General features: G+C 38.9%; 1 protein-coding gene across 1 annotated transcript in view; it reads right to left on the minus strand.

Annotated features, from left to right (window-relative positions):
- The window catches only part of CDH13 (cadherin 13), a 1,029,479-nt gene that overhangs the window by 130,281 nt on the left and 876,323 nt on the right, over window positions 1-22,875 (minus strand). The window contains exon 8 of the mRNA XM_070398947.1: window positions 14,236-14,376. Within this exon, the coding sequence (XP_070255048.1) occupies window positions 14,236-14,376 (141 nt within the window). The remainder of the gene's footprint in view (window positions 1-14,235; window positions 14,377-22,875) is intronic.

Below are 22,875 nucleotides of genomic sequence, written 5' to 3' on the forward strand. Positions count from 1 at the left end.
TGTAACTTCATGAGGCCAGGGACCATGTTTCTTGTGCTCATTGTAATGCATTCCAGTCTCACACAATGCCTGGCAAAAAGAAAGCATGTAACTTGTCTGAGGGATGGGCCGGTGAAGGAATGGATGGATGGATCCATTCATTTTAGTGAAATAAAATGCTGGCAACACTGGAAAAACTGATATCCAGTCTGTAACTGAAGTAGCTTTTAGTTTGGAAACCAATGAGTATATGAACATCAATTTTGGATTGTTGTGTTTAATCCCACTTAGGAGAATGAATCCATACAGAACTGGAGCCGTGGCATATTTCTTTTCTTTCTTGTTTTTAAGTTTGCAGGATGCTGTTTCCACTCTCATGATTCCTTTATGTATTATTTATTAACATTGAGTTTTCTTTCTTTTCTTTTTTTACTGTACTGGTAGGGAAGTAGGTTTAGGGCTCTCTGTAGTTTATGTAGATCTGTTTATTCAGATCTGGAAAGGAATTTAACTGCAACCCTCCCAGCTCTCACTGTACCACAGTAAAATGATAAAGCTCATGATCAGTTGTGTTACTGTAAGACCTTGAGTTTTTACTGGAAGCAGCATTTTGTGCCACAGAAACTGGCCTGGGATTTGCCATTTGCCTTGAGCACCGTCCTTCATCTCTGGCACCTGTGGGCTGGAGGAGATTCTCAAGTCCCTTTCAACAACATGCCTCCTTAACTTTTCGATCGCCTCTGTTGCTTACTGTCCAACATTCATTTATAATTTATTCACTCATTCATTTGGTCCTAGACTACATGCCAGGCTGGTGCTGGGGCCAGAGCAAGGAACAAAAGAGACAAAGTTTTTCATAGAGCCAACATTCTCATTTGGGGAGAGTGATAATGAATTAGTAAATAACGTATATGACACATTAGAAGGTGACTATTATATATTGTATATTTGACTAAGATGTGTCCATATTAGGATGTATACCTATTAGAATACATAATGGAATATTATATAACAACATATAATGGTATACTTGTAACACTATGTAATATTGAAAAGAATAATATTTAATAGTATATTAGATGCTGAGACACTACAGGTATTATAAGTATTAAATTTATCTTTAACAAAACATTTGACATCATACTTCTACTTGTCCCTAGAGGCAGCGATAAAAAGGACATGTCCCTTCATGTTGAGCATTCAAATGGCATTTGGGAGCTATAGTATGGGTAATTTAAAGGCAATGTGATAATACTGTGCTGCGGGGTGCCTAGTATGTGTAGGAAGAAGCAACAACCTGGTTAGGATTTATGTTGTGCATGTTGGAGGATGAATTGGAGTTTTCCAGGTATAAAAGAAGGGAAGGGCATTCCAGGGAAAAGGGAACAGAATGTGCTGTGGTGTTGGGGCATCCAAAGCTTGGCATGTTGGGGAATAAGTAGAGCTTCACGTGGCCTGAGATGAAGGTAGGCTGTGACCAGGTGAAGACTGTTGAAGACCATCCATGCATAAGACCCAGTGATCATATTTCTAACACTGCTCAGTACAAAATGGTTTCCAGGGGCAGTGTGTGCTTGGATGGCTAATTTTCTAATACACTCCATATTTGTTGCTCTTGGCTTTCTATTTTTGAACTCAAGTATTCATTCTGCAAGTTACATTATGAAAGGGTAGTCATGTTACATTCTTAGAGTTAAGAAAAAGAGATGTTTTATAGCTTTGTGGTTGTTGCTCTTAGTGTGAGGATATTGTCTTTGAATTGAAGCAGAAGGATGGGATCTTCAGAGGCCACTGTGCTCTGAGGGGCTCAGGGGTAAGACTTTGCCAGCTGGAGTAAAGATGGCTCTTATTGCTACTGGGTTGCTGCTGGCCCTCTGATCATAAGCAAAGGGTAAGCAGAGGCACATTATTTGCATGGAGCTTCACACAGGAATGATGGGGATCAACACATCATGAATATATTTAGAAAAGTATGATTAATGCAATAAATCAACTAGCTGTCTGGTCTACCTCTACAAGAGACTTGAAGAATCAGGTACAGATCAGATTTTTTCACTTAAAAAATCCAGATATTTTGACACCACGCACAGTTTATAAACATTTTAAATAAAGCAAAAATTCTCACTCTGCTGACTATAAATAGTTAAATCTGGGAAGGCACCCACTACCCATCCCCTTAGCTGGAAGAATCCTGTTTGGATGATGGCTTCTATTTATAGAACACTGATTATATTTGTGCAAATGTTTCCCTTCCCTCTCTTTTAGTCAAGAAATCCAGTTGTAGACATGCTATTTCAAGTATCTCTGAAATTTGAACACTAGGATATTTAATTGATGTTTTTTCTGTGACCTTGGTGCAGGAGAAGAGAGCAATGAACTCACCCTTCCAAGTGAAGATAAATGGGGAATGTGGGTGTTGGCTCTTTTGTGGCTAAACCTTCTTCAGTTTATGATGGGAAGTCAGGAATGCAATTTACAATAGATGGCATCTAGAGTCCTTGGACAAGGTATTGTCTTGGACAAAGATGGAGCAGGAATTGATGTAATCATGAGCAATGTTACTATTTGCACAGTTGGAAATTGGTGGTACCTGTGCACTGAAATTACACTATTCTATTCTCTCCAAATATTCCATTTATTTAAAGATTTGTATTCCTCTACCACACTGCACAACACATGGGATAAAGATTTCAATAGTGTATGTATGGTTTCATTTAAAACTTCAGCCAAACAGAAAACTGTCAGATATATGATTTCACAGCATCACAGAAAGAGAAGTCTCATATATTTCACCATTATGTCTATAAAAAGCTTCATGGGAAAAGGGAGTCAAACTATTTGGAATAACATTTAATCATCTTTAAAGATTTATCTGGATGTTAAAATGTCTTGGACTCCACCCTGCAGAAAAGTCACTTGAGTCAGATAATTGAAATGGGTTCGATCTACTAAGAAATATGTGGTTGGCTTTCTGAATTAATCACTATTGAACAAGCAGAATGTGTAATTATGTGGTCAGTGTTTAGACATAGGCACATCTGAATTTAAAGGGCTCTCCTAAGGGGAGGGCACTGTTATGGAAGTAGGACAGTTTCATTTAAAGCACTCAAATATATTGCATGGAGTCCTGGCAGAGTGCATAAATATATTCACTTCAGTTAGACTTTTGGTAAAAAATGGCACACAAAGGTATATATTCTATTCATAGTTGAAAACACCAAACTATCAGAAACAAATGAAAAGATTCGAAAGAGTTATATTCAGGTCAACTCAAGAGTGAGGGAATCAGAAAGCAAAGCTTGTCTCTGATTATGCAGTTCAACTTGCTTGGAGTTAGAGTCACTTGAATATCGGGGGGGAGACACAAAATATTTTTACATTTTTTACCAAAATGAGTTAATTTTGAAGCAAATGGTATGGGAGTAGATGAGTACACTGTCAAATAATTTAATTATATTTCTTCAATCCATATTTTTAATGAAAATATTATCAGGTTTTGTGCCACAGTGAATTCCATACACACAATGTCTACCACTTTTCCCTGATACTCCAGATTAAAAATTAATCCAGATTTTTTCTTTGTTTATGGTAATTTGGGCAAGCTCCTTAGACCATCCCTCAAACCTAGAATAACTGAAGAATAGGGACTTCACACAAAGCTGCCATCTATCTGAACTCACTGGAGAACTACCCAGGCAGCCACAACTGGAGAGTCCAGGACCCTGCAGAGAAGGGAAAGTCACTGTAGTGAAGCCAATATTCTATGAAACTTTCACCCTTAAGTCACTTTCTAAATTGTAAGGGCACAGGGACAAGAGGCTTAGGATATAAACAGAAAGTGCTGGCTTAGAGACCAGGAAGCTGAGCAGAGAGCTTTGGGGCTGAGAAGACAACTAAAAATTAGGGTCTCAAAAGTGTCAGAGTCCTTGTAACCATACCAGACTTCAGTTAGGACCCCAGAAAGGCTGTGCCTGAGGACTAAGGGAAATCAGGGTAAGCAGATTAGCCCTCATACCAGACTGAAACCCAACTATGAACCAACTCAACCCTAGACTGATTTAAAGTCATCTTTTCCTACTTTTATTGGTTTACAGAAAGCAAAAGCAAGTCATTTTTAGAGGAATATAAGATTAGCCAGAACCAAATTATCTCTAAAATTTTTTCTTACATGTTGTTCATAATTACATTTAAAAAATTTCTAAGCATGCTTAGACTATGAAAAAGGAGCAAAACCAAGAAAAAATATTAAAAATAGCAATAGACTTAGAAGTGATCTAGATATTGAAGTTATTAGACATTAAATTTTAAATAACTCTGAGTAAAATATTCAAAAAGTAGATATAATGGAAAATGTCAGCAGAAAATTTTAATCTATAAAAGAAATGGAAATATTTAAAACATAATAAGTGAAATTAAGAAATCAATAGATGTGTATAATAGTAGCTTAGACATAGTAGAAGAAAGAATTGGTAAACCGGAAAGACAATCAACAGACAGAAACTTAACATCTACATCATAGAGTCTGAGAAGGAAGGAGAGAAAATGTGTCAGAAGAAATATTTGGAAGGTAGATTATCAATTGAAATGTGTACGGAACAAATATGATAAATACAAATTTAACCATACCTCAGCATGCCATAGTTAAACTGTTGCAAAGTAAAGATGAATAAATGTTATTAAAAGCAGCCAGAGCCAAATACATGGTTACAGAAGATGGTTCGACTTTGGGTGGTGGGCACACAATGCAATATACAGACAGATCATGTATCATAGAAATGTACACTTGAAACCTACATGATCCTATGCACCAATATCATCAAAATAAATTTAATTTAAGAAAACTCAGCCAGAAAAAAGAGCCACACCTCTTTCAATGGAGAAGAGAGTCATAGTGACAGCTGACCTTTAAAAAAAATTCATAGATGGCAGAAGTCAATGAAATGGCATCTTAAAAGAGCTGAGAGAAAATAACTGTCAACTGGGATTCTGCAGCTAGTGAAAATGTAGTTCAAAAACTCAGGCAACGAAGATGTTTTTAGAAAAACAACAAAAGAATCTGTTGCCAATACCCTGCACTGTTTTTAAAATAAAAAGAAAACTCTTTATCAGAAGGACAATTGTCTCAGGTGGAAGCACAGAAACATGAAGGAATAGATAACAATATAAAGAGTATGTAAATGGGGAAATATAAATACATATTTATTAAATAATATTTTGTGAATTTTAAAATATTTGCAGAATTAAAACATGACAACAATATATCAGAAGATCGGAGGGGGATAAAATGAATTCAAATGTTCTGAGGTCTTTGCAGTATCCATGAAGTAGTAAAAATGGTAATTTATATCAGATTTCATAAGTTAAGAATATATTTCTCATAAACCATTATAAGAATATGGAGTATAACAAATAAGCTATTTCTCATAAACTACTCTGAGAATATGAAATGAAGTATAACACATAATTAGAGTAGGGTATGAAATGATAAAAATAATTGAGAAAGAGGTAAGAAAAAAGAGAAAAATTTAAAAGGTATAACAAATAAAAAAGAAATATTAGGATTGGTAGATTTAAACCCAAATATTTAGTATTTGCATTGAATTTAAGTGGACAAAATAATCTAAGACTTATCAGTATTGATTTAAAAATTAAAGACCTAAATATATGCTGCTTATAAGAGGTACATTCTAAACATAAGATTATAGAAAACTTTAGAGAAGAAAGGATGGAAAAAAATACACCGTGGAAAAAAACAACAACAAAAAAGCTAGGACAGTTATTCTAGTACCAGATGAAGTACATGTTAAAGCAGAAAGCACTTCCAGAGATAGAGAGGTAAGTTTTGTAATAATAAAGGAACAAAGCATCAGGAAAATATAACAAGTTTAAATTTGTATGCACTTAATAATACAGCTTCAAATATTCAAAGAAAAACTTGATATAACAAGAGAAATAGATATGTCTATAATAGTAGATATCATATCTACTCTTAGTAACTGATAGAATAAGAAGATTACAAAAATATGTAGAAGATTTGGACAAAGAATATTAAACCATTGAATTTACATTATTTTTCAGTGCATATAGACCATTTATCAAAATTTATCACATGCTGGGTTGTACAGCAAGTCTCAACAAATATCAAATTACTATAATCATAAAGAGCATATTCTCTAACCACCATGGAATTAAGCTGAATACATAACAGGAAACCCTCAAATATGTGAAATTAAGTAATATACTTGTAGGCTGTGGCGGCTGGGATGGGGTTTTAGGAAGCTCTGATCTGCTGATCAAGTTCTATTTCTTGATTTCAGTTTCATGTTAGACTTGAGAATAAATCACTCATTATTAGTGTACTTTTTTGTATGGAAGTATTATGTAAAAAGAAGTCAGTAAATCTTGAATGAGCCATATTAAGTGAAATTTAGAAAGACATTTTGAAATGTTTCAATAAAATAATTAAGCAATTATAGAATCCTAATTTGGAGCAATGTTATGGGTAACTTTTCATACTATGAAGGAATTGAGAGAAAATTCAGATAAAAACTTAATGGATTGTATAAGGATGCTCATTGCAGCATTATTCATAACAGCCCGAGTTGAAACAGCCCAAATGTCCAACAATGGATGAAAGGAAAATGAATTGTGGTATATCCGTATAATGGACTATTATTCAGCCATAAAAAATGAAGTTTTCATAAATGCTACAACATTGAGGAAACTTGAAAACATTATGCTAAGTGAAAGAAGGCAATCACAAAAGATCAAATATTGCATGATGCCATTTATATGAAATGTTCAGAATAAGCAAGTTCCCTGGAACCCAAAAAGATTAGTGATTACTAGGGGCTGTGGGGAGGTGAAGAGAGCTAATGGGCATGGGCGTTCTTCTGGAGTGATGAAATGTTTGGAAATTAGATAGCAGTGATTGTTGCCCAACTCTGTGAATATACTAAAAGCCAATGAATTGCACATTTTAAAGAGTGAACTTTATGGTACGTGAATTATATCTCAATAAAGCTGTTATTTAAAAAGCTAATGAAATATGAAGCAAAAGTGAGAAAGTTAAGGAATGAAATAAATACATGTAATCCTGGCATCATTCTGCATCAGTTCATTAAGAGGAAAACTTTTTAACAAAAGAAATAAAATAGCTCCTTGATTGTTTGATAAACCTACTAATGAAGAGAAGTGAATTATAATAAGCACATTGGTAAAGATTTACATTTCTTGCATTTTGACCTGCCATTTAACATCAATAAAGGTAATATAGAACTCTTAATATGCCTCAAAACAAGGATGTGAATGTCATCGTTAACAAGTGTCATCAATTTAAAGATTAGCCTTTAACAAGAATATTTGAAATTGCATAGCTCATCCTATATAATAAAAGCCTAATATGCAAATCAATTGAATGGCAGAATGACTGGTGAAACTACTGGTTTCTATGACACACACTGACCACCAGGGTGCAGATGCTCAATGCAGGAGCTGCCCCCAGCCCGCAGGCCCCAGGCTAGCCAAGGTGGGTGCCAGTAGGGGGGCCCCCCAATTGCCAAGCAGCAGGGGCAGCAAGTGTGCGGTGCCAGGCCAGCCAAGGCGAGTGCCAGTGGGGGCCCCCCAATCACCCCACCAGTTGCCCCACAGATGGGCCCTGATCGCTGGTCAGGCCTAGGGACCCTACCCATGCATGAATTTCATGCACCAGGCCTCTAGAGTATATATATATATATATACACACATACATACATACACTATATAATAAAGAGGTAATATGCAAATTGACCCTCATGCCCTTGCACAAGATGGCTGCCCCCATGTGGTCAAAGACGGCTGGCAGGGGAGGGTAGTTGTGGGCAATCAGGCCAGCAGGGGAGGGCAGTTAGGGGTGACCAGGCCAGCAGGGGAGGGCAGTTGTGGGCAACCAGGTCAGCAGGGGAGGGCAGTTAAGGGTGACTGGGCTGGCAGGGGAGGGCAGTTGGGGGCAATTGGGCCAGCAGGGGAGCAGTTAGGTGTAAATCAGGCTGGCAGGGGAGTGGTTAGGGGTGATCAGGCAGGCAGGCAGGCAAGCAGCTGGGAGCCAACAGTCCCGGATTGTGAGAGGGATGTTTGACTGCTGGCACTCAAACTGGCAGTAAGACATCTATCGAGGGGTCCCAGATTGGAGAGGGTGAAGGCTGGGCTGAGGACACCCCCCCCCCTCAGTGCATGAATTTTGTGCACCGGGTCTCTAAATATGTATATATATCTCCTATCTAATAAAGAGCTAATATACTAATTCGACCAAATAGCAGAACGATCATCCGGATGAAGCCAAGGCTGCAAGGGCCGGCTGAGGCTGTGAGGGACTGTGAGGACCAAGCCCCTTGCACAAATTTCGTGCATTGGGCCTCTAGTATGGTAATTTGGGCAATTTTTTTTTTTTTTTTGTGTGTGTGTGTGTGTATGTATGTGTATATATATATACAGTGGGGCCTTGACTTATGAGTTTAATTCATTCTGTGACGGAGCTCGTAACTCAAATTACTCGTATGTCAAATCAACAGTGAACGAGTGAGACACGTGATGCTGGGCTGATGTTGTGGTGTTCACTGTGACGTTCGCTGCGCCAACTAGTGGTGGGGTATCTGAAGCTGGCTCGTAACCCGAATTTTAGCTCGCAACTCAAATCAAAATTCGGCCGAGAGATGGCTTGTATCTCAAAAAACTCGTTAGTCGGGACACTCGTAAGTCAAGGCCCCACTGTGTGTGTGTGTGTGTATATATATATATACATACACATATATATATATACATATACATATACATATACATATACATGTATATATTTTTGATATTTTCTCAAATTTAATAATTTTTAAAATTTGCATGAGTTTTTCAATGATGAAATGTGTTATAAAGTTTAAAAAAGTGTTTCAAAACTCTCAGTAATACAGAGCAAGTTCCAATTAACCTGCTAGGGAAAAGACTAGACTTTTTGTTTTATTTCTATAGCAAATGCTGTTACATAATTATTATATAGAGAAGAGACCATAGAGTTTGCAGTCAAACATGTAAGAGGAAAGTATTACTGGGTGAATTAGGCAGTTAATTAATAAAATTTTATTATAAAAGCTAATAGTCCAAGAAAAACAAGATTCCTGAGGCATCAATTTCTTAAAGACCTGGCCCTGGCTTTTAGGAATTGGAGATGGGACCCCAGCCCCTACTTGGTCAGTTTCAGCCTCTGGCGTCCAGCTGGCGACTCCTCCTCCAACTTTATGAAACTGAGCATTTACCCACTCACCTCTCATCTTCCAGCTGGAGGACAGGCCCTTTTAAGTTTTATGCCATTTTTATTACAGGTATTATAATGTTATAGCTCAAACATTGAAACTTTTACCTTAGAAAGAATTCATCAAATGGCAAAAATAAAATAAAGTAAAACAAAATCCTAAATCATTAAGTCTAAATTACTGGTTGCCATTTTAAGTTTTTAAAATCTGAAAAATCAATTGAGGGAATGGATGAAGAAAAACTCAATGTCTTTAAAAAACATCTTAAAATCATTTGCAAGGATATTCTTTAAAAATTAATAGGAAATTTTTTAATCCTCATGATCTACAGTTTAGAAATTCATGTGAAAATATGTTATTCAGTCAGTATTTATTGAGCATCAACTATGTTCTAGGTGCAAATCAGAAGTGTTTTTTTAAAGACTGATTTTTAGAGAGAGAGGAAGGGAGAGGGAGAAAGAGAAACATCTATGTGAGAGGGACATCGATAAGCTGCTTTCTGCACGCTCCCCACCAGGGATCAAGCACAAAACCTGAGTATGTGTCCTGACCAGGAATTGACCTGGCAACCTTTTGGTGTATGGGACGACCCTCCAACCAACTGAGCCACACAGGCGAGGGCCAGAAGAGTGTGTGTGTGTGTGTGTGTGTGTGTGTGTGTGTGTGTTTAAATAACTTTAGGGAGAGGAATGGACAAGTCACTTTGTTCTAAATGGGAGCGAGATTCTGAGCTGTAATTCAAACTCTGAGTTTGGAGAGTTTAACTAGATTCCCTAAAATCATTTCAAAATAACCATTCTAGAAAAGTCAAAACTAACACTTAGTTAAAGCTATGTGTTAAAAACTATTAGAACAACTCACAGAAGATTCTCCATGGGGAGACTAATGCTTCCAACCCACATTTTTTTGAAAGTCAATGACTAAAAATTGATTTCCACGGATCAGTAGCAATTTTAAGTATGACCTTGGTTCATCATACCCAATGACACAGTTCCCAAGTTAAAATTCTCTTCAGGAAACATTTGGAAAATATTGATTTTTTGAGTGTCCACTGGGAATGCAACAGAGAATAAGAGGTGTGGGCTGTGCTTCTCAGCAAGCTTACAATCAGTTTAAATAAACACTAGGGCAACAACAAATGAGTGTACTTTGCACTAAAAATTTACTCTTTAAAGTAATCTTTAAAATATCCCCTTCCTTAGTAACAACCCCTATGTTATCAAGGGCTGCAACATGCCAACTAAGAATAGTTGGAGTTATTGCTCAGTCTCCCTTACAGACAAGGGAAGCTAAGGAGATGTAAGTAGAAGTCATTTGAGTTTCAGGGGAAGCCTTTAAATGACATTTACTTAGGTGGCAGGCCTTCCTTTGTCCTTCTCACGTCTTGTTTCATTCTTCCTGTTATATGGACACGAGGGCTGGTGCTGCAGTGACCCTATCGTACCACGAGGCAGCCATGCAGAAGGCAGACAACAAAGATAAGAGGAATCTGGGAAACTCAATGTCATGCTGCCACCATATTGACTGGGAACTGTCTACCAACATGCATACATGAAAAATAAGCTATCCTTCTATCTCATTTAACAGAGTGTCAGTTCCAGTCTCTATTATTTGAGGAACCATAACTTCTCTCTTAAACCAATCTCACCAATACTCTAGATGAAAACATGTATTTTTCTGGAGATGTGAAATAGAATTTAAAAAAAGACAACCACCATATATTCCCATGAATTTCCTTAGAAATGACCTAATACATGTAAGAACTTATATAAGACAACATCTTGCACAGCTTTCTAGACACCCTCAACCCCAAATGGCCACCATTTCCATTCTAGAATGACTGCACCTTGAACTTCATCTCTAAAAATGGTTTAATTTCAAGATCGTAAGTTCCATATCTCCTCTCTGTTGCCAGTACACCTGCTGTTTCATTCTTCTGCATCCCAGAGACCAGCTGGGCTGAGTCCTGCTCAGTTCTCTTTTTCCTTCTCACAGGTTTCTCTGGGCCTTCATGCTTTCATTCATAGTGATACATTTTACAGAGTCTGCCACCTCTCCTCCAAGATTCTTTCTCCCTTAGAACTCTAGGGTCCTAGCCATGTATTCTGATATGCTGGAGCAGGTTCAGAGATGATTTTAAAGAAAAAAGATTACTTAAAAGAAAAAAGTTTACTTTCAACATGGAGGTGAACTGGGCCATTTGATAAGAATGTTAGTTGGCCTCTTAAATTTTAGAAACATTGTCATCATCTTGCCACCACTGTTTTCTTCACCATCACCTTCTTCATCACCATCTTCTTCATTACTTCCTTTATTCCGCTGCCCTCATTTCTGAATTGCCACCGTTTCTATTACCTCTGTCCTCATTACCAATACAATACGAGATGACCAGCACTATCTAAGTGCTTTTTATTGTTGGCTCATTTAACATTCACAAGACTCTAATGAGAATGTAAACAGTTAATGTGCTCGTCTCTTGTGTATGGTCAGTAGGATTCAAATCCAGGTCTTGTCCAAGAGCCCACCCCTCTACATCTTTGTTACACTGCCTCCAGGAATTCTGGCATCCCTCCTCAACAACAACCACAGCCTTTCAGGAACATGTTAGAAAATGTAACTGCAAATTTACTTTATCCAACATTGGACAAAGAGTCCTTTGGGACACGTGTGTGTGTGTGTGTGTGTGTGTGTGTGTGTGTGTGTGTGTGAGAGAGAGAGAGAGAGAGAGAGAGAGAGAGAAAGAGAGGATAGAGTTTGATGCTCCTGCTAGCTACCCATTCCTCTCATTTTATTACTTATGTCTCTTTTTTAAAATTGATTTTTAGAGAGAGAGAAGAGAGAAAGGGGAGAGAAACATTGATTTGTTGTTATATTTATTTATGCATTCATTAGATGCTTCTTGTATGTGCCCAGGCGGGGATCGAACTGGCAACCTTAGCTCTAACCAACTGAGCTACCCGGCCAGGGTCTTATTACTCATATCTCTATCTGAGTTGAACACCAGCCCTGCCCTGAGGGAATCTCAAGCTCACTGCCCACTGTCTATTTGAAGAGAATTTTTGTGCTTTTGTCAATATTCATAGGTGAAGAATATATTTCCCATTATGCTACTGAGGGTTTTTTACTTTACATTTAGAGATGTTAATTTTTTTCTTGAATTCAGTGGTATTAACAAAAACAAACAATGAAAAATAATTTCTCACAATATTTAGTCCATGACCATGCACACCACCCCCCACCCCAGTCACAGGAGCCTCTTTGAAATAACTAATTAATCTCACCCACCTCATAACTTTGATAGGTTTTTTTATTTTAGGTTGTGATTATCCAATTTCTATTTTCATTACTACATATATATATATATATAGAAAATTACAATGTGCCTTGAACTCTGTTTTTGAAATAGGTTCACCAGAAATTCTGCAGATAAACCAATATCCCCGGTGAATATTCCATGGGCCATTAGTTCAATGGGACATGATGAGGTGGCCCAGGAAAAATTATTCCCAGGCCAAATAAATCTGAGAAAACCTACAGCCCAAACCTACCTCTCTTAGAGAAGCACACAGCATTTAAAAGCTACCCAGAAGTCATGTGGTAAAAGAAATTTTTTAAAGGATTCAACTCAGTATTCACCACATCTTTTGACCCTGAAAGCTCCCCTCACCCCCTGCCCTACAATGGTGTAGCTAATGGAACAAATTTCTTGGAACACCAGTTTGAGAAACCTGGGGAAATGTGCAATCTGTATGCAGTTACAGGAACACTGCATGGGAGCAATAGAATGGAGCCATCAGCTACTGTGGACTTTGCTGTTTGAGGCTGGAGTCCTGAGTGCCCAAGACTAGGAGAGGGCTATTTCCTCCTCTGGAATGAGTCATGCAGGGCTGCAGGGGTGAGAGGTCACTGGGGAGCCAGGAGCTGGGATAGTCCCTGGATTCTTGAGAGAGGGGAGGGGCAACTGCAAATGCAGACCTGGGTCTTTTCTCTGAATGCCTGGGAGGGTGGAGACCTCAGGGCAGATGGGAAGCACAGCACTGCAGTTGGGGGGAGCATGGCTCCTGTGGAGCTGGGCTCATATCCCATTTCTGCTGTGTACTCAGCCCAGGACCTTGGAGCAGATTCTCTGAGCCTAAAATAAGCTCCCTCATTGGTCAAAGGTCAATGAAATCAACCTCACACAGTTTAATAAGGCAATGGATGGGAGGTGGAGAGCCTGTGGGGAGGGGGATGCAGAGGAAAGGCTTGGCTGAAGGCAGGGCTGCCTTCATTGATTCTATGCTCTTGGTCAGTAAGAGGGGTGTCCAATCCTTTGGCCTGGCCATGACCCGCAAAGAAACCATGATCTTAGCACATTTCCATTAGATGCATAGTTGATACAAATTCAGCAACTGAGAATGTAATTTTGTGTACTCAGCCTGTCCCCAAAAATTGCTCCTTTGAAATAATGGGAAACAACACCGATGATCCATAATCATAAAAGCATAGGAGCCCAGAGTAAATAATGGCTCTCCCAGACAGGCCAACGCGGTTGTTATTTATAAGCTTCTAGGCCACCTTGCTATTGCCAAGAAAATCTGCTTTACCCTTTTGCAGCTGTTCTGTCTGGTCTCTGGATCTATACTTGCTGAAAAAAATAGTTATTGTTATGCTAAAATCACAATGGGACTCACATCACTCACGGCTAAATAGCACCGATAAAACTACGAAAATGGCATTGAAAGTTATTTTCTCACAGACTTTAACAAGATTCAATGCTTTTGTTCTCATAATGCTCTGGTATTTCCAGCTTTGCAAAAAAAAAAAAAAAAAGATAAAAATATGAAATAGTATTCTGGCATAACATAATCCTTTCTCCAAAAGGGAGGGTTTTGATTTTGCAAACAGGGAGCCAGCAGGGGCTGTGTACAAAGGATTTAATATTGATCAGCAATCATGGCTGTGACCCCAAGGGTGGTGTTAGCAGAGGCTTACTTACCTCTTTCTTGGTGAATTCTGGTGAGTGGTCATTTTTGTCATCAATCAGGATTGTCGCTGTGGCTGTGCCTAGTAATCCATAAAGCTGTCCAACCATATCTTGAGCCTCAATGATCAACTCATACTTGGGATTTTCCATAGTCTACAAAGCAAAATCACAGCAGAGAAGATGGTATTTAGATTCCAGTAGGTAGCAAGCATATTGCTTGAGTTGCCTCTGTGGCCTCCTCCATCGAGGACGGGCATCTTTAATCAGTTACAGCATTTGTACCTGTGGTGTATAAATACCCCTGGGATTCTCTCCAAAAGGAGGTAGTCACTATCCATAGACTGGAGTTGGGTGTAGGGTAGCATCTATTTTCTGTTCTTCTTTAAGGGAACTTTTGACACATTCCAAATTGTTGCGTTTCTGAGTTTGGGTAAACATTGCACGTTTGATATTTATGCCCACACATTTCATTTCATGGCAAACTCATGAAACTGACCTCGAAATGAGATTTAGGACAAAGATAGCAGCATTAGGAACTCATGCTTACTGAACAACAGGATGGGCCTGGCATTGAATTCCTATACTTTTCAGAAATCATCATTGTTAATCTTGCCAACAAGCGTGCTAAACCACATTTGTTGTTCCCATGTTACAGGTGAAAAAATACCAACTGAAGTTTATAGACACTTGTACTGAACTTCTTTCATGTCAATTTTAGTCATTAAGTTTTTGGTGTTATGTTAAATTTGGAAGATGCATTTTAATCGTACCATGATCTGATAAGTGAATCATGGCAGAATTGCATTATTGTCTTTCAATGTACACAAGTTTTTCATTTGAATATTTGACAGATATTTTGCTACCCTATTTAATCATTCAGAACAACTAAGTGGCCCTGATCCCAAGATGAAGAAGAGTGCAGTGGGTGGAAAGCAACCAAGCCTGCATTCACATTTTTTTCTGATTTTCTTTCTTAATTCCTTTACCTTTTCACCCAGCCTCCAAACACTCCTCCCCTCTGACAGCTGTCAGTCTATTCTCTGTGTCAGTGAGTCTGTTTCTATTTTGTTTGTTAGTTTATTTTGTTCATTAAGTTCCATATTTAAATGAAATCATATGGTACTAGTCTTTCTCTGACTTGTTTATTTCAGTTAGATACAGACAACAGTATGGTGATTACCAAGGGGAAAGGAGGGTGGGGAGGTAGAAAAGGGTAAAGGGGGATAAATGGTAATAGAAGGAGGATTGATTTTGGGTGGTGAACACACTATATAATACACAGATGATGTGTTATAGAATTGTACACCTGAAACCTATATAAAGTTTATTAACCAATGCCACCCCAATAAATCCAATAAAATAAAATAAAATAAAATAAAATAAAATAAAATAAAAATAAATAAAATTGCCTTCTGTGGTGGATTTGCCTGTCTTGGTTAACTAGGACACCATTCTGGGAAGGCAGCTTCCACATTTCCTATGGGGACCTTCTGGTCACTTATTCTCTGCCCATGTAGTGTGGGTTGGATTGACTTTTCCCACCATCCATCTGGCCAACTTTTGGAATGAGCCCTGATTAGAAGAAATCAATAGGTGCATGCCAAGCCAGGGGTATAATGACTAGTCAGGCACAGGATGTGTGCTTGACAGATGAGAGAAGGAAGCCCTGTTTCCCTGTGGAAGCATTTAGCCCAGGAGCTAGATGAGCCATCTCATGCCATAGCAGAGGTGGGGTGAGGGGTGTCTACCTGAGAATGAAGCCAGCCATATCCTGATAGAAGTGATTACACTGGAGACACTCCGTCATGCCATGCCTGAAGCCAGTCTTACCTTTGGACTTCCAGCTAATTAGGGCATTAATTATTCTTATTTGCTTAAACCAGTTTGGATTGGTATCTTAATCACTCACCCAGAGAGTTCAAATTGAACCACCTTCAATAACAAAATAAAAGGACTTTATTTTTTTTTAAAATCTAAGGTCCTACCAGTTGCAAAAGTCCTAGCAGTAAAACGGCTTCAAAACCATTGCTTATTCCAACCAATACTTAAGAAATACCATGATAAGCAAAGAACAAAAACACAAAGGGGGATCTATAATTTCCTTCTAAAGCTAAAAGTTAACATGGGGATTTTTGCTAGCTCAGTGCTCACTGTCCCCCAATCTTTTAAGTATTCTTAAAGGGTAGCGAGCTGTTTGCTCCCCAGGGAACCTTTACTTGGTTGTTTCTTAACTAAGACTTCTGAGCTCCCATCTTAAGGAGCAGTTCTGTTGGATGGTTGGAAGGCTCTACATTCTAAACTCTAGAAGATGAATGGGGTGCTGATACACTCCCTGAACAGGTTACTCACAATGTACCCCCCAACTTTATTGTAACATTGTTTAAGGCCTGACAATTGGGCACACATACATAGGGTGTCCCCCCAAATGTATACACATATTTTGGGTAATTATAAAGGCAGTGTTTATGAAAATACATTTCATTTTCAAAATTGAGCTATCAGCTGTTAAAGTGTGTATACAGTTTTGGGGGGACACCCTGTATTTTGTGAAATGAGCTCCACCAGGATGGAAGGTCACAGAATTCCCTTATTGCTGAGTGCAAACAGAATTTAGCACAAGCCAAGCTCTGGGTAATTCTGGTTCTGCCTGGTTCAGTTGGCACCTCTCTGTGAAGGCTCCTGAAATGTCATCTACTCTCAAGCCGAAGCTGGAAAACCATCAGCCTAATGTAAGTGACTTTCTACTTATCATTGACAAGTTGAACTGGATTTACTATTTGCCATAAATTTTATAGCTGGAGGATAATGAAACCAATAAATTGGACCATCTTCAAAATTTTCCCCAAGTGTCTCTAGACATACTAATCACTACTCAGTTCTAATTTCTTGTATGACTTTTTTACTTTTGTAATAATATATTGCATATTTTGGGAAGCACGTAACCATAAAAATAAGAAATTATATAGGCTTTTTTCTGATATTCAAGAGATTATAATAAACTTAATGTCATTTTCTCCATGTAATACCATTTATCAATATAATTCCTTGACATTACTTTAAGGGTTGCATAAAATATAATATGCTAATTTATAATTAACTTAATCTTCTATTATTAGGATTTAGAAGTTATTTCTAGTTTTTTAAAATTTTTTATTTTTATTTATTGTTGCCACTATTACAGATGACCCCCATTTTACTCCCCTTTGCCCACCTCCACCCAGCCCCAGCACCGCCCCCTACCCTCTTTTCTGGCTTTCACCACACTTGTCTTTGTCCATGGGCTATGCATATATGTTCTTTAGCTAATCTCTTCACCTTCTTTTACCCAGTCCTCCCCACTCCCTCCCCCCTCCCCTCCACTCTGACATCTGTCAGTCTGTTCCATGCATCCATGCCTCTGGTTCTATTTTGTTAGTTTATTTTGTTCATTAGATTTCCCATATTAGTGAGACATATGGCACTTGTCTTTCTCTGACTGGTTTATTTCACTTAGCATAATAATCTCCAGGTCCATCCATGCTGTTGCAAAGGGTAAGAGTTCCTTCTTTTTTATAGCTGTGTAGTATTCCATTGCATAAATGTACCACAGCTTTTAGACAATCTAAATAATACTACAATGATCATCTTTATTCAGGAAGTTTTTAATATATTTTGACTTTTTTTTTTGAATGACAGATTCCAAGACATGGAATTACTTGATCAAAGAGTATGAATATTTTAAGGCTTTTTTTTCATATTTCAATATTGCTTTCGAAAAAGATCTTACCAATTTTCATAGCAGTTCTACTAGCATGTTTAATTTATCTCAGGCACGGCTTGTCCCTAAAGAATACCCAATCTTGCTCCATGAAGCACATTGGGGGATGAGTGTGATTCTATGATAGCTATCTCACAAGGATGTCAATTCCTCACAGCAATCACTCTTCCCAATTTGCAGTACAGGTTGCTATGGACATGCACTACAGGGCTGCTTCAAGCACTAAGGGGATATGTGCTGTGTTGCTTTTCCAGTGTCCTTCCCTTCCCTCTCCTCTGGTGTCTATGCTATAATTCTTTTGAGGGCACCACCTCTTCTTCCATCTCAGCACAGGTGGAGTTAAGTTAGGTTTGACACTATTCCTGATCTAGGGATGGTCATGTGGCTCAGGCCTGGACAATCAGGGCCTCCCATTCCCATGTCCATGGGATGAGCGAGTAACCTAGGTGAGGCCACCTGGGGTTGAAACTCAGTTCCAGACACATTTCTTTTAGAACTCTTAGGTAAAGATGTCCTCTTTCTGTTGGGCTTGAAGGTGGTAGGGCATAAATCTGGAGCTGGTAGTGGCATTTGCAACCACACAGAGACAGTCAGCCTGAGAAAGAAGATAACCTAGAACTGAGAGGTAGAAATGATGGTTTTCTAAAAACTTCATTTGTGCTTTTTTCAGTCATTTTGAAGCCAGAATTTATCCCTCAGATTTTGTGAGTTCTGTGAGCTAATAAATGTCTCCTTTCCTTAAAACATTTAAATAAGATGTTCTGTGAGTAGCAACAAGGGAATCTTGACTAATGCAACTAATGTTATGACCAATTTTCTGCAGAAAGTGTAAGAGCTATCATATCATGCTACAACATCACAATAGGCTCCTCACAACAACATTCCAATAATTTCATGAGTACATTTTAAAAAACATTTCTCCCTCCACAGAAACATATTTTGATCTGAGAATATTATATTTTTTCCATTAATTTATGCATCCATTTAATTAGAAGTTATTGAATATCTACTCAAAATATTGTTCTGAGTGTTGGGGACATAGGAATGGAAAATCAGTGTTCCTTTCTTCAGGAAGCTCAGGGTTGAGGACAGGATATTTACATATAACTGCAGCAAAATAGATTCACCACTAAGCCGACCGAATGCCTGTTTGTGATAGCACAAAGGAAAGACACATTGGCTTAACTCTCTGATAGTTTAACAAATTTTATAAATAATTAAAAAAAATGAACCAGCCAATTCCCATCTCCTGAAGTAAATAAAACTTTATGACTGCAATGGGAAATATATTGATTAACCTAGCAGAAAATCAATTAGACTATTTAGTAGATAAATTGCAAGGCTTGCAATGAGATGTTCCAAAAGGCTCAATTTTCTGGCAAACTTAAGGCTACCATTAAAATGTTTTTACTATTGAAAATATACCCAATTATTGTGAGGAAAAATAGAAATTATACAGTCATTTCTAAAGTGGAAAGGGGGATTCTCCTCCACCCTTCTCCAACCCCCACCCCATTTTCAAGAGGTAAATATTGTTATTGTAGTTTGTTGTCTCCTTCCTTTCTCCTACACATCACACACACTTTATATACACTCATATCATACAAATGATAGCATTCACACAGCTGTACAATTTGTTTTAGCATCTCATTTTCATCTCAGTGCTTACAGGTCTGTCTCTTCATTTTAACAGCTGCTTAACAGCCCACTGTATGGATGCATTATAATTTATTCAGTCATTCCTTATTGGATGGCCATTTGAGTTGTTTACAAGTTTTCATTTTTGAAAGATAAAAAAGTCCATGGGCCTATAAGTATTTTGTGTGTTGTTTTCTGTAATAAACATTATTGCTTTTACAATGACAGCAATAACAAAAACCAATCAATAACAAAAGCAACCACCTCTGAGATGTAAAGACCTGTGAGAAAATGCCACCGGAACTCCGAGCTCTCATACAACGGGAGTGCCTTCCACTCACAGTGACCTGCTTCCCACTCCAGTGGAGCCTTTCCCAGGAAGTCTTTTCCAATCCCTCCTTCCTGTAGTCACGCTTACTTGAACTATACATACATATTCATTGCTGTACCGCTCAGCAGTCACATTGCCTTTGTTGCTCTGCTGAAAAAACTAGGCAGCCCACAGCTGCCCCATTCTCTGGGAAGGACCATTGATGCAGAGAAGTAAGCGCTGGTGGCCATGGGTCAGGTTTGTCTTTCTTGCACCCACTGACTGATTCACAGGTAACTCCCTAACCCCCTAGGACAACTGGTTTCTGGGAATATGAAATGTGGAACCAGGCATCACAGAGACAGAATGTAAGGGAAAACTTTTCTCCTCTCCCCACATTGCTCCTGGGCCCCATAGAGGGATTTCTGCCTTCTTAAATGTTTTGGGAGTAAACCTGCCACTGTGGTGCTCCTCTCTGTGTGTGCAGAAGGCACGCCTCTGGGGGATGAGACCTCCAGCTGTCCAGCTATTCTGTCACTTGGTGAGTGAACTGAACAGGGGGCCGGAAGGCCCATTATCCTCTCAAGGCCAAACGGCAGTCTCCATGCCAAGAATCTCACAGGATTCGTGTGTTTATTTCTCTCAGTTGGTTTGAGGCTCAGATGGGAGATGTGTGATCAACTCCAATAGAAAGAGCCTTTCAGGCTGAGTTAGGCTGAAGGCGCTGCTCTAACCAGAAAGAGCCAGGCTCCGCTGCTGAGAGCTGGGGCTGTGCCCGCTGCTGACTTCAATCTGTCCTCGATTCTGTAACATACGCCAGTGTTTGTTCAGGAGATTCTTTCTGGCACTGAAACCAGCCAGACTCAGTTTCAATTGTTTGCCACCAAAGGAAACTGTGGTGAAGCCAAATGTTACTTGTTCACCAAATCCTACTTCCTTTGACTCTAGGGCACATAGCTAGACTATAACATGAGCTCGTGGGACCTATTCTGGACAATGGAATATGGGAGAAGTGATGTGCTGGCATGGCTCCTAAACCGCCCACAAAAGCCTCTGTGTTTTCTCTTTCCCAAGCAGGGAGAACCCTGCATCTCCAAGTAACTATATGAAGCAGAGCCCATTCACTGACCTGCTTTATAGACTGTGGCATGAACAAGAACGAAGCCATTCCTTTGGTTGAAGAAAGTCGGCTACAGTGCTTAGCCTACCCTGACTAATATAAAGGCCTTATTTCCTGTTTGGTTTTATTTTGAATGCCCATTTACTATCTTCCTAAGTAAATGACAGTTTTCAAGGGCAAGGACAATGCCTTTGACCCCCGCACCTAGCCAGTATGTAACACACAAGGTGGGCAATTTACTTTCATTGTTGATAATGATGATATATTACTGTTTCCCTGAACTAAATTATATCTCAAAGGTCCGAGCATATCAGTGGCCTTTCCAAACCAGAGTCATTTATTCTCAGGGAATGGCTTATACGTTGGGGAGCTCTAGCTCAAGGAGATAGGATTTTATTTTGACCAAGAAATGCACTGTGTCAAAACTGGGAAAATTAAATTGGCTGCTCTGATTTCATTTAAGCGATCTGATCTGTAAGACACAGCTAAGAGAGTTAAGCTGCTCTCCTGGTCTGGATTCTGCAGTCATGCATTTCTACTGCATTTGCTATCTGCTCCTGGGTGTCTACGAGCTCCCAGTTAATATATATCCTAGAAACAAAAGGAAGATGGTGTGTCTGCAAGAAAGAGCCTCGGGTATATCTCCACGGACACACGTCAGGTTCACTGAACACACTGATTTGAAAACCAAACATTTCATCTTGAAAAAAGAAAATCAAGCCGTGTCATTAAATATGGCACATAATCAATCACTGGACCCTTGATGTTTTACACAGCGACAGCGACTTCCATACAAGTATGCATTTAACGGAACATTTATCACTAATAACAAGCATAATGGTAGCTGTGGGGGGAAATCAACGAGTAAATGTTACATGGAAAAGGTTTTGCCATTAACCCGTGCAGTGCCCCATCCTTCTCTTGTATCACCTGAAACCACGCTTCATGTGTCTCTTGGCACTTTGTCCACTGAATTTCTTTCCACTCTACCCCAGCTTTTCTTCCTTTTGACCTTTCTGCCTCTACTTCTTCCTCCAGGCTGCTTCCTGCCCATTTGCTGCTGCTCATTCTTTATTGCACTGAAGCTCCACAAAGGCAGAGGCCTTATAGCAGAATAGGTGGTTGACCCTTCGGAAGGGACACTTGAAATCAGATCAATTACTATTATCCTGGATCCACCACTTAGGAGCTAAGCAATCCTGATCAAGTTATGAAGTTCTCATAGCCTCAGTTCCCTTACCTGTAAAATGGGGAGAATAATATTACTTTCAGGGTAAGTGAGAATGAAAAGAAGTAACACAGTGCTAAGCACAGAGCCTGGTATATGTCAATGCCCAATAGGCGGCTGCTGTTATTATGTAGTAGACATTTGGAAAGTCTTCTAAAGATGGGGCAGAGCTAAGGGTGGCCCCTAGGAACAGTCAGAAGGAACTGCATGCTGTCAACAACCACTGAATGACGCTGGAATTGGTCCGTCCCCAGTCGAACCTTAGCTGAGACTGTAGATTGTGGACAAACACATGGGTTGCAGCGTTGTGAAAGTCCATTAAGCAGAGGACATAGCCAAGCCATGCCCAGACTCCAGAAAACAGAAACTGTGAGATAATAAATATCAACCGTGTTAGGTCACTAAGTTCTGGGGGTAATTTATTATGCAGCAATAGATAACTAATACATCCCCCCCACAAGATCAGGGACTTGTCTTGTTTAGAGATTTATCTCCCAGCTTTAATTTGGTGCCTGGCACATTGTAGTTATGTAATAATTAGTCAATCATTGATATATTTTTATAGAATACAGTGGGGCCTTGACTTACGAGTTTAACTC

The sequence above is a fragment of the Myotis yumanensis genome, unplaced genomic scaffold (assembly GCF_028538775.1).
Source record: "Myotis yumanensis isolate MYYU_CA2020_CCGP unplaced genomic scaffold, mMyoYum1.0.hap1 SCAF_18, whole genome shotgun sequence".
Classification (NCBI taxonomy): Eukaryota; Metazoa; Chordata; class Mammalia; order Chiroptera; family Vespertilionidae; genus Myotis; species Myotis yumanensis.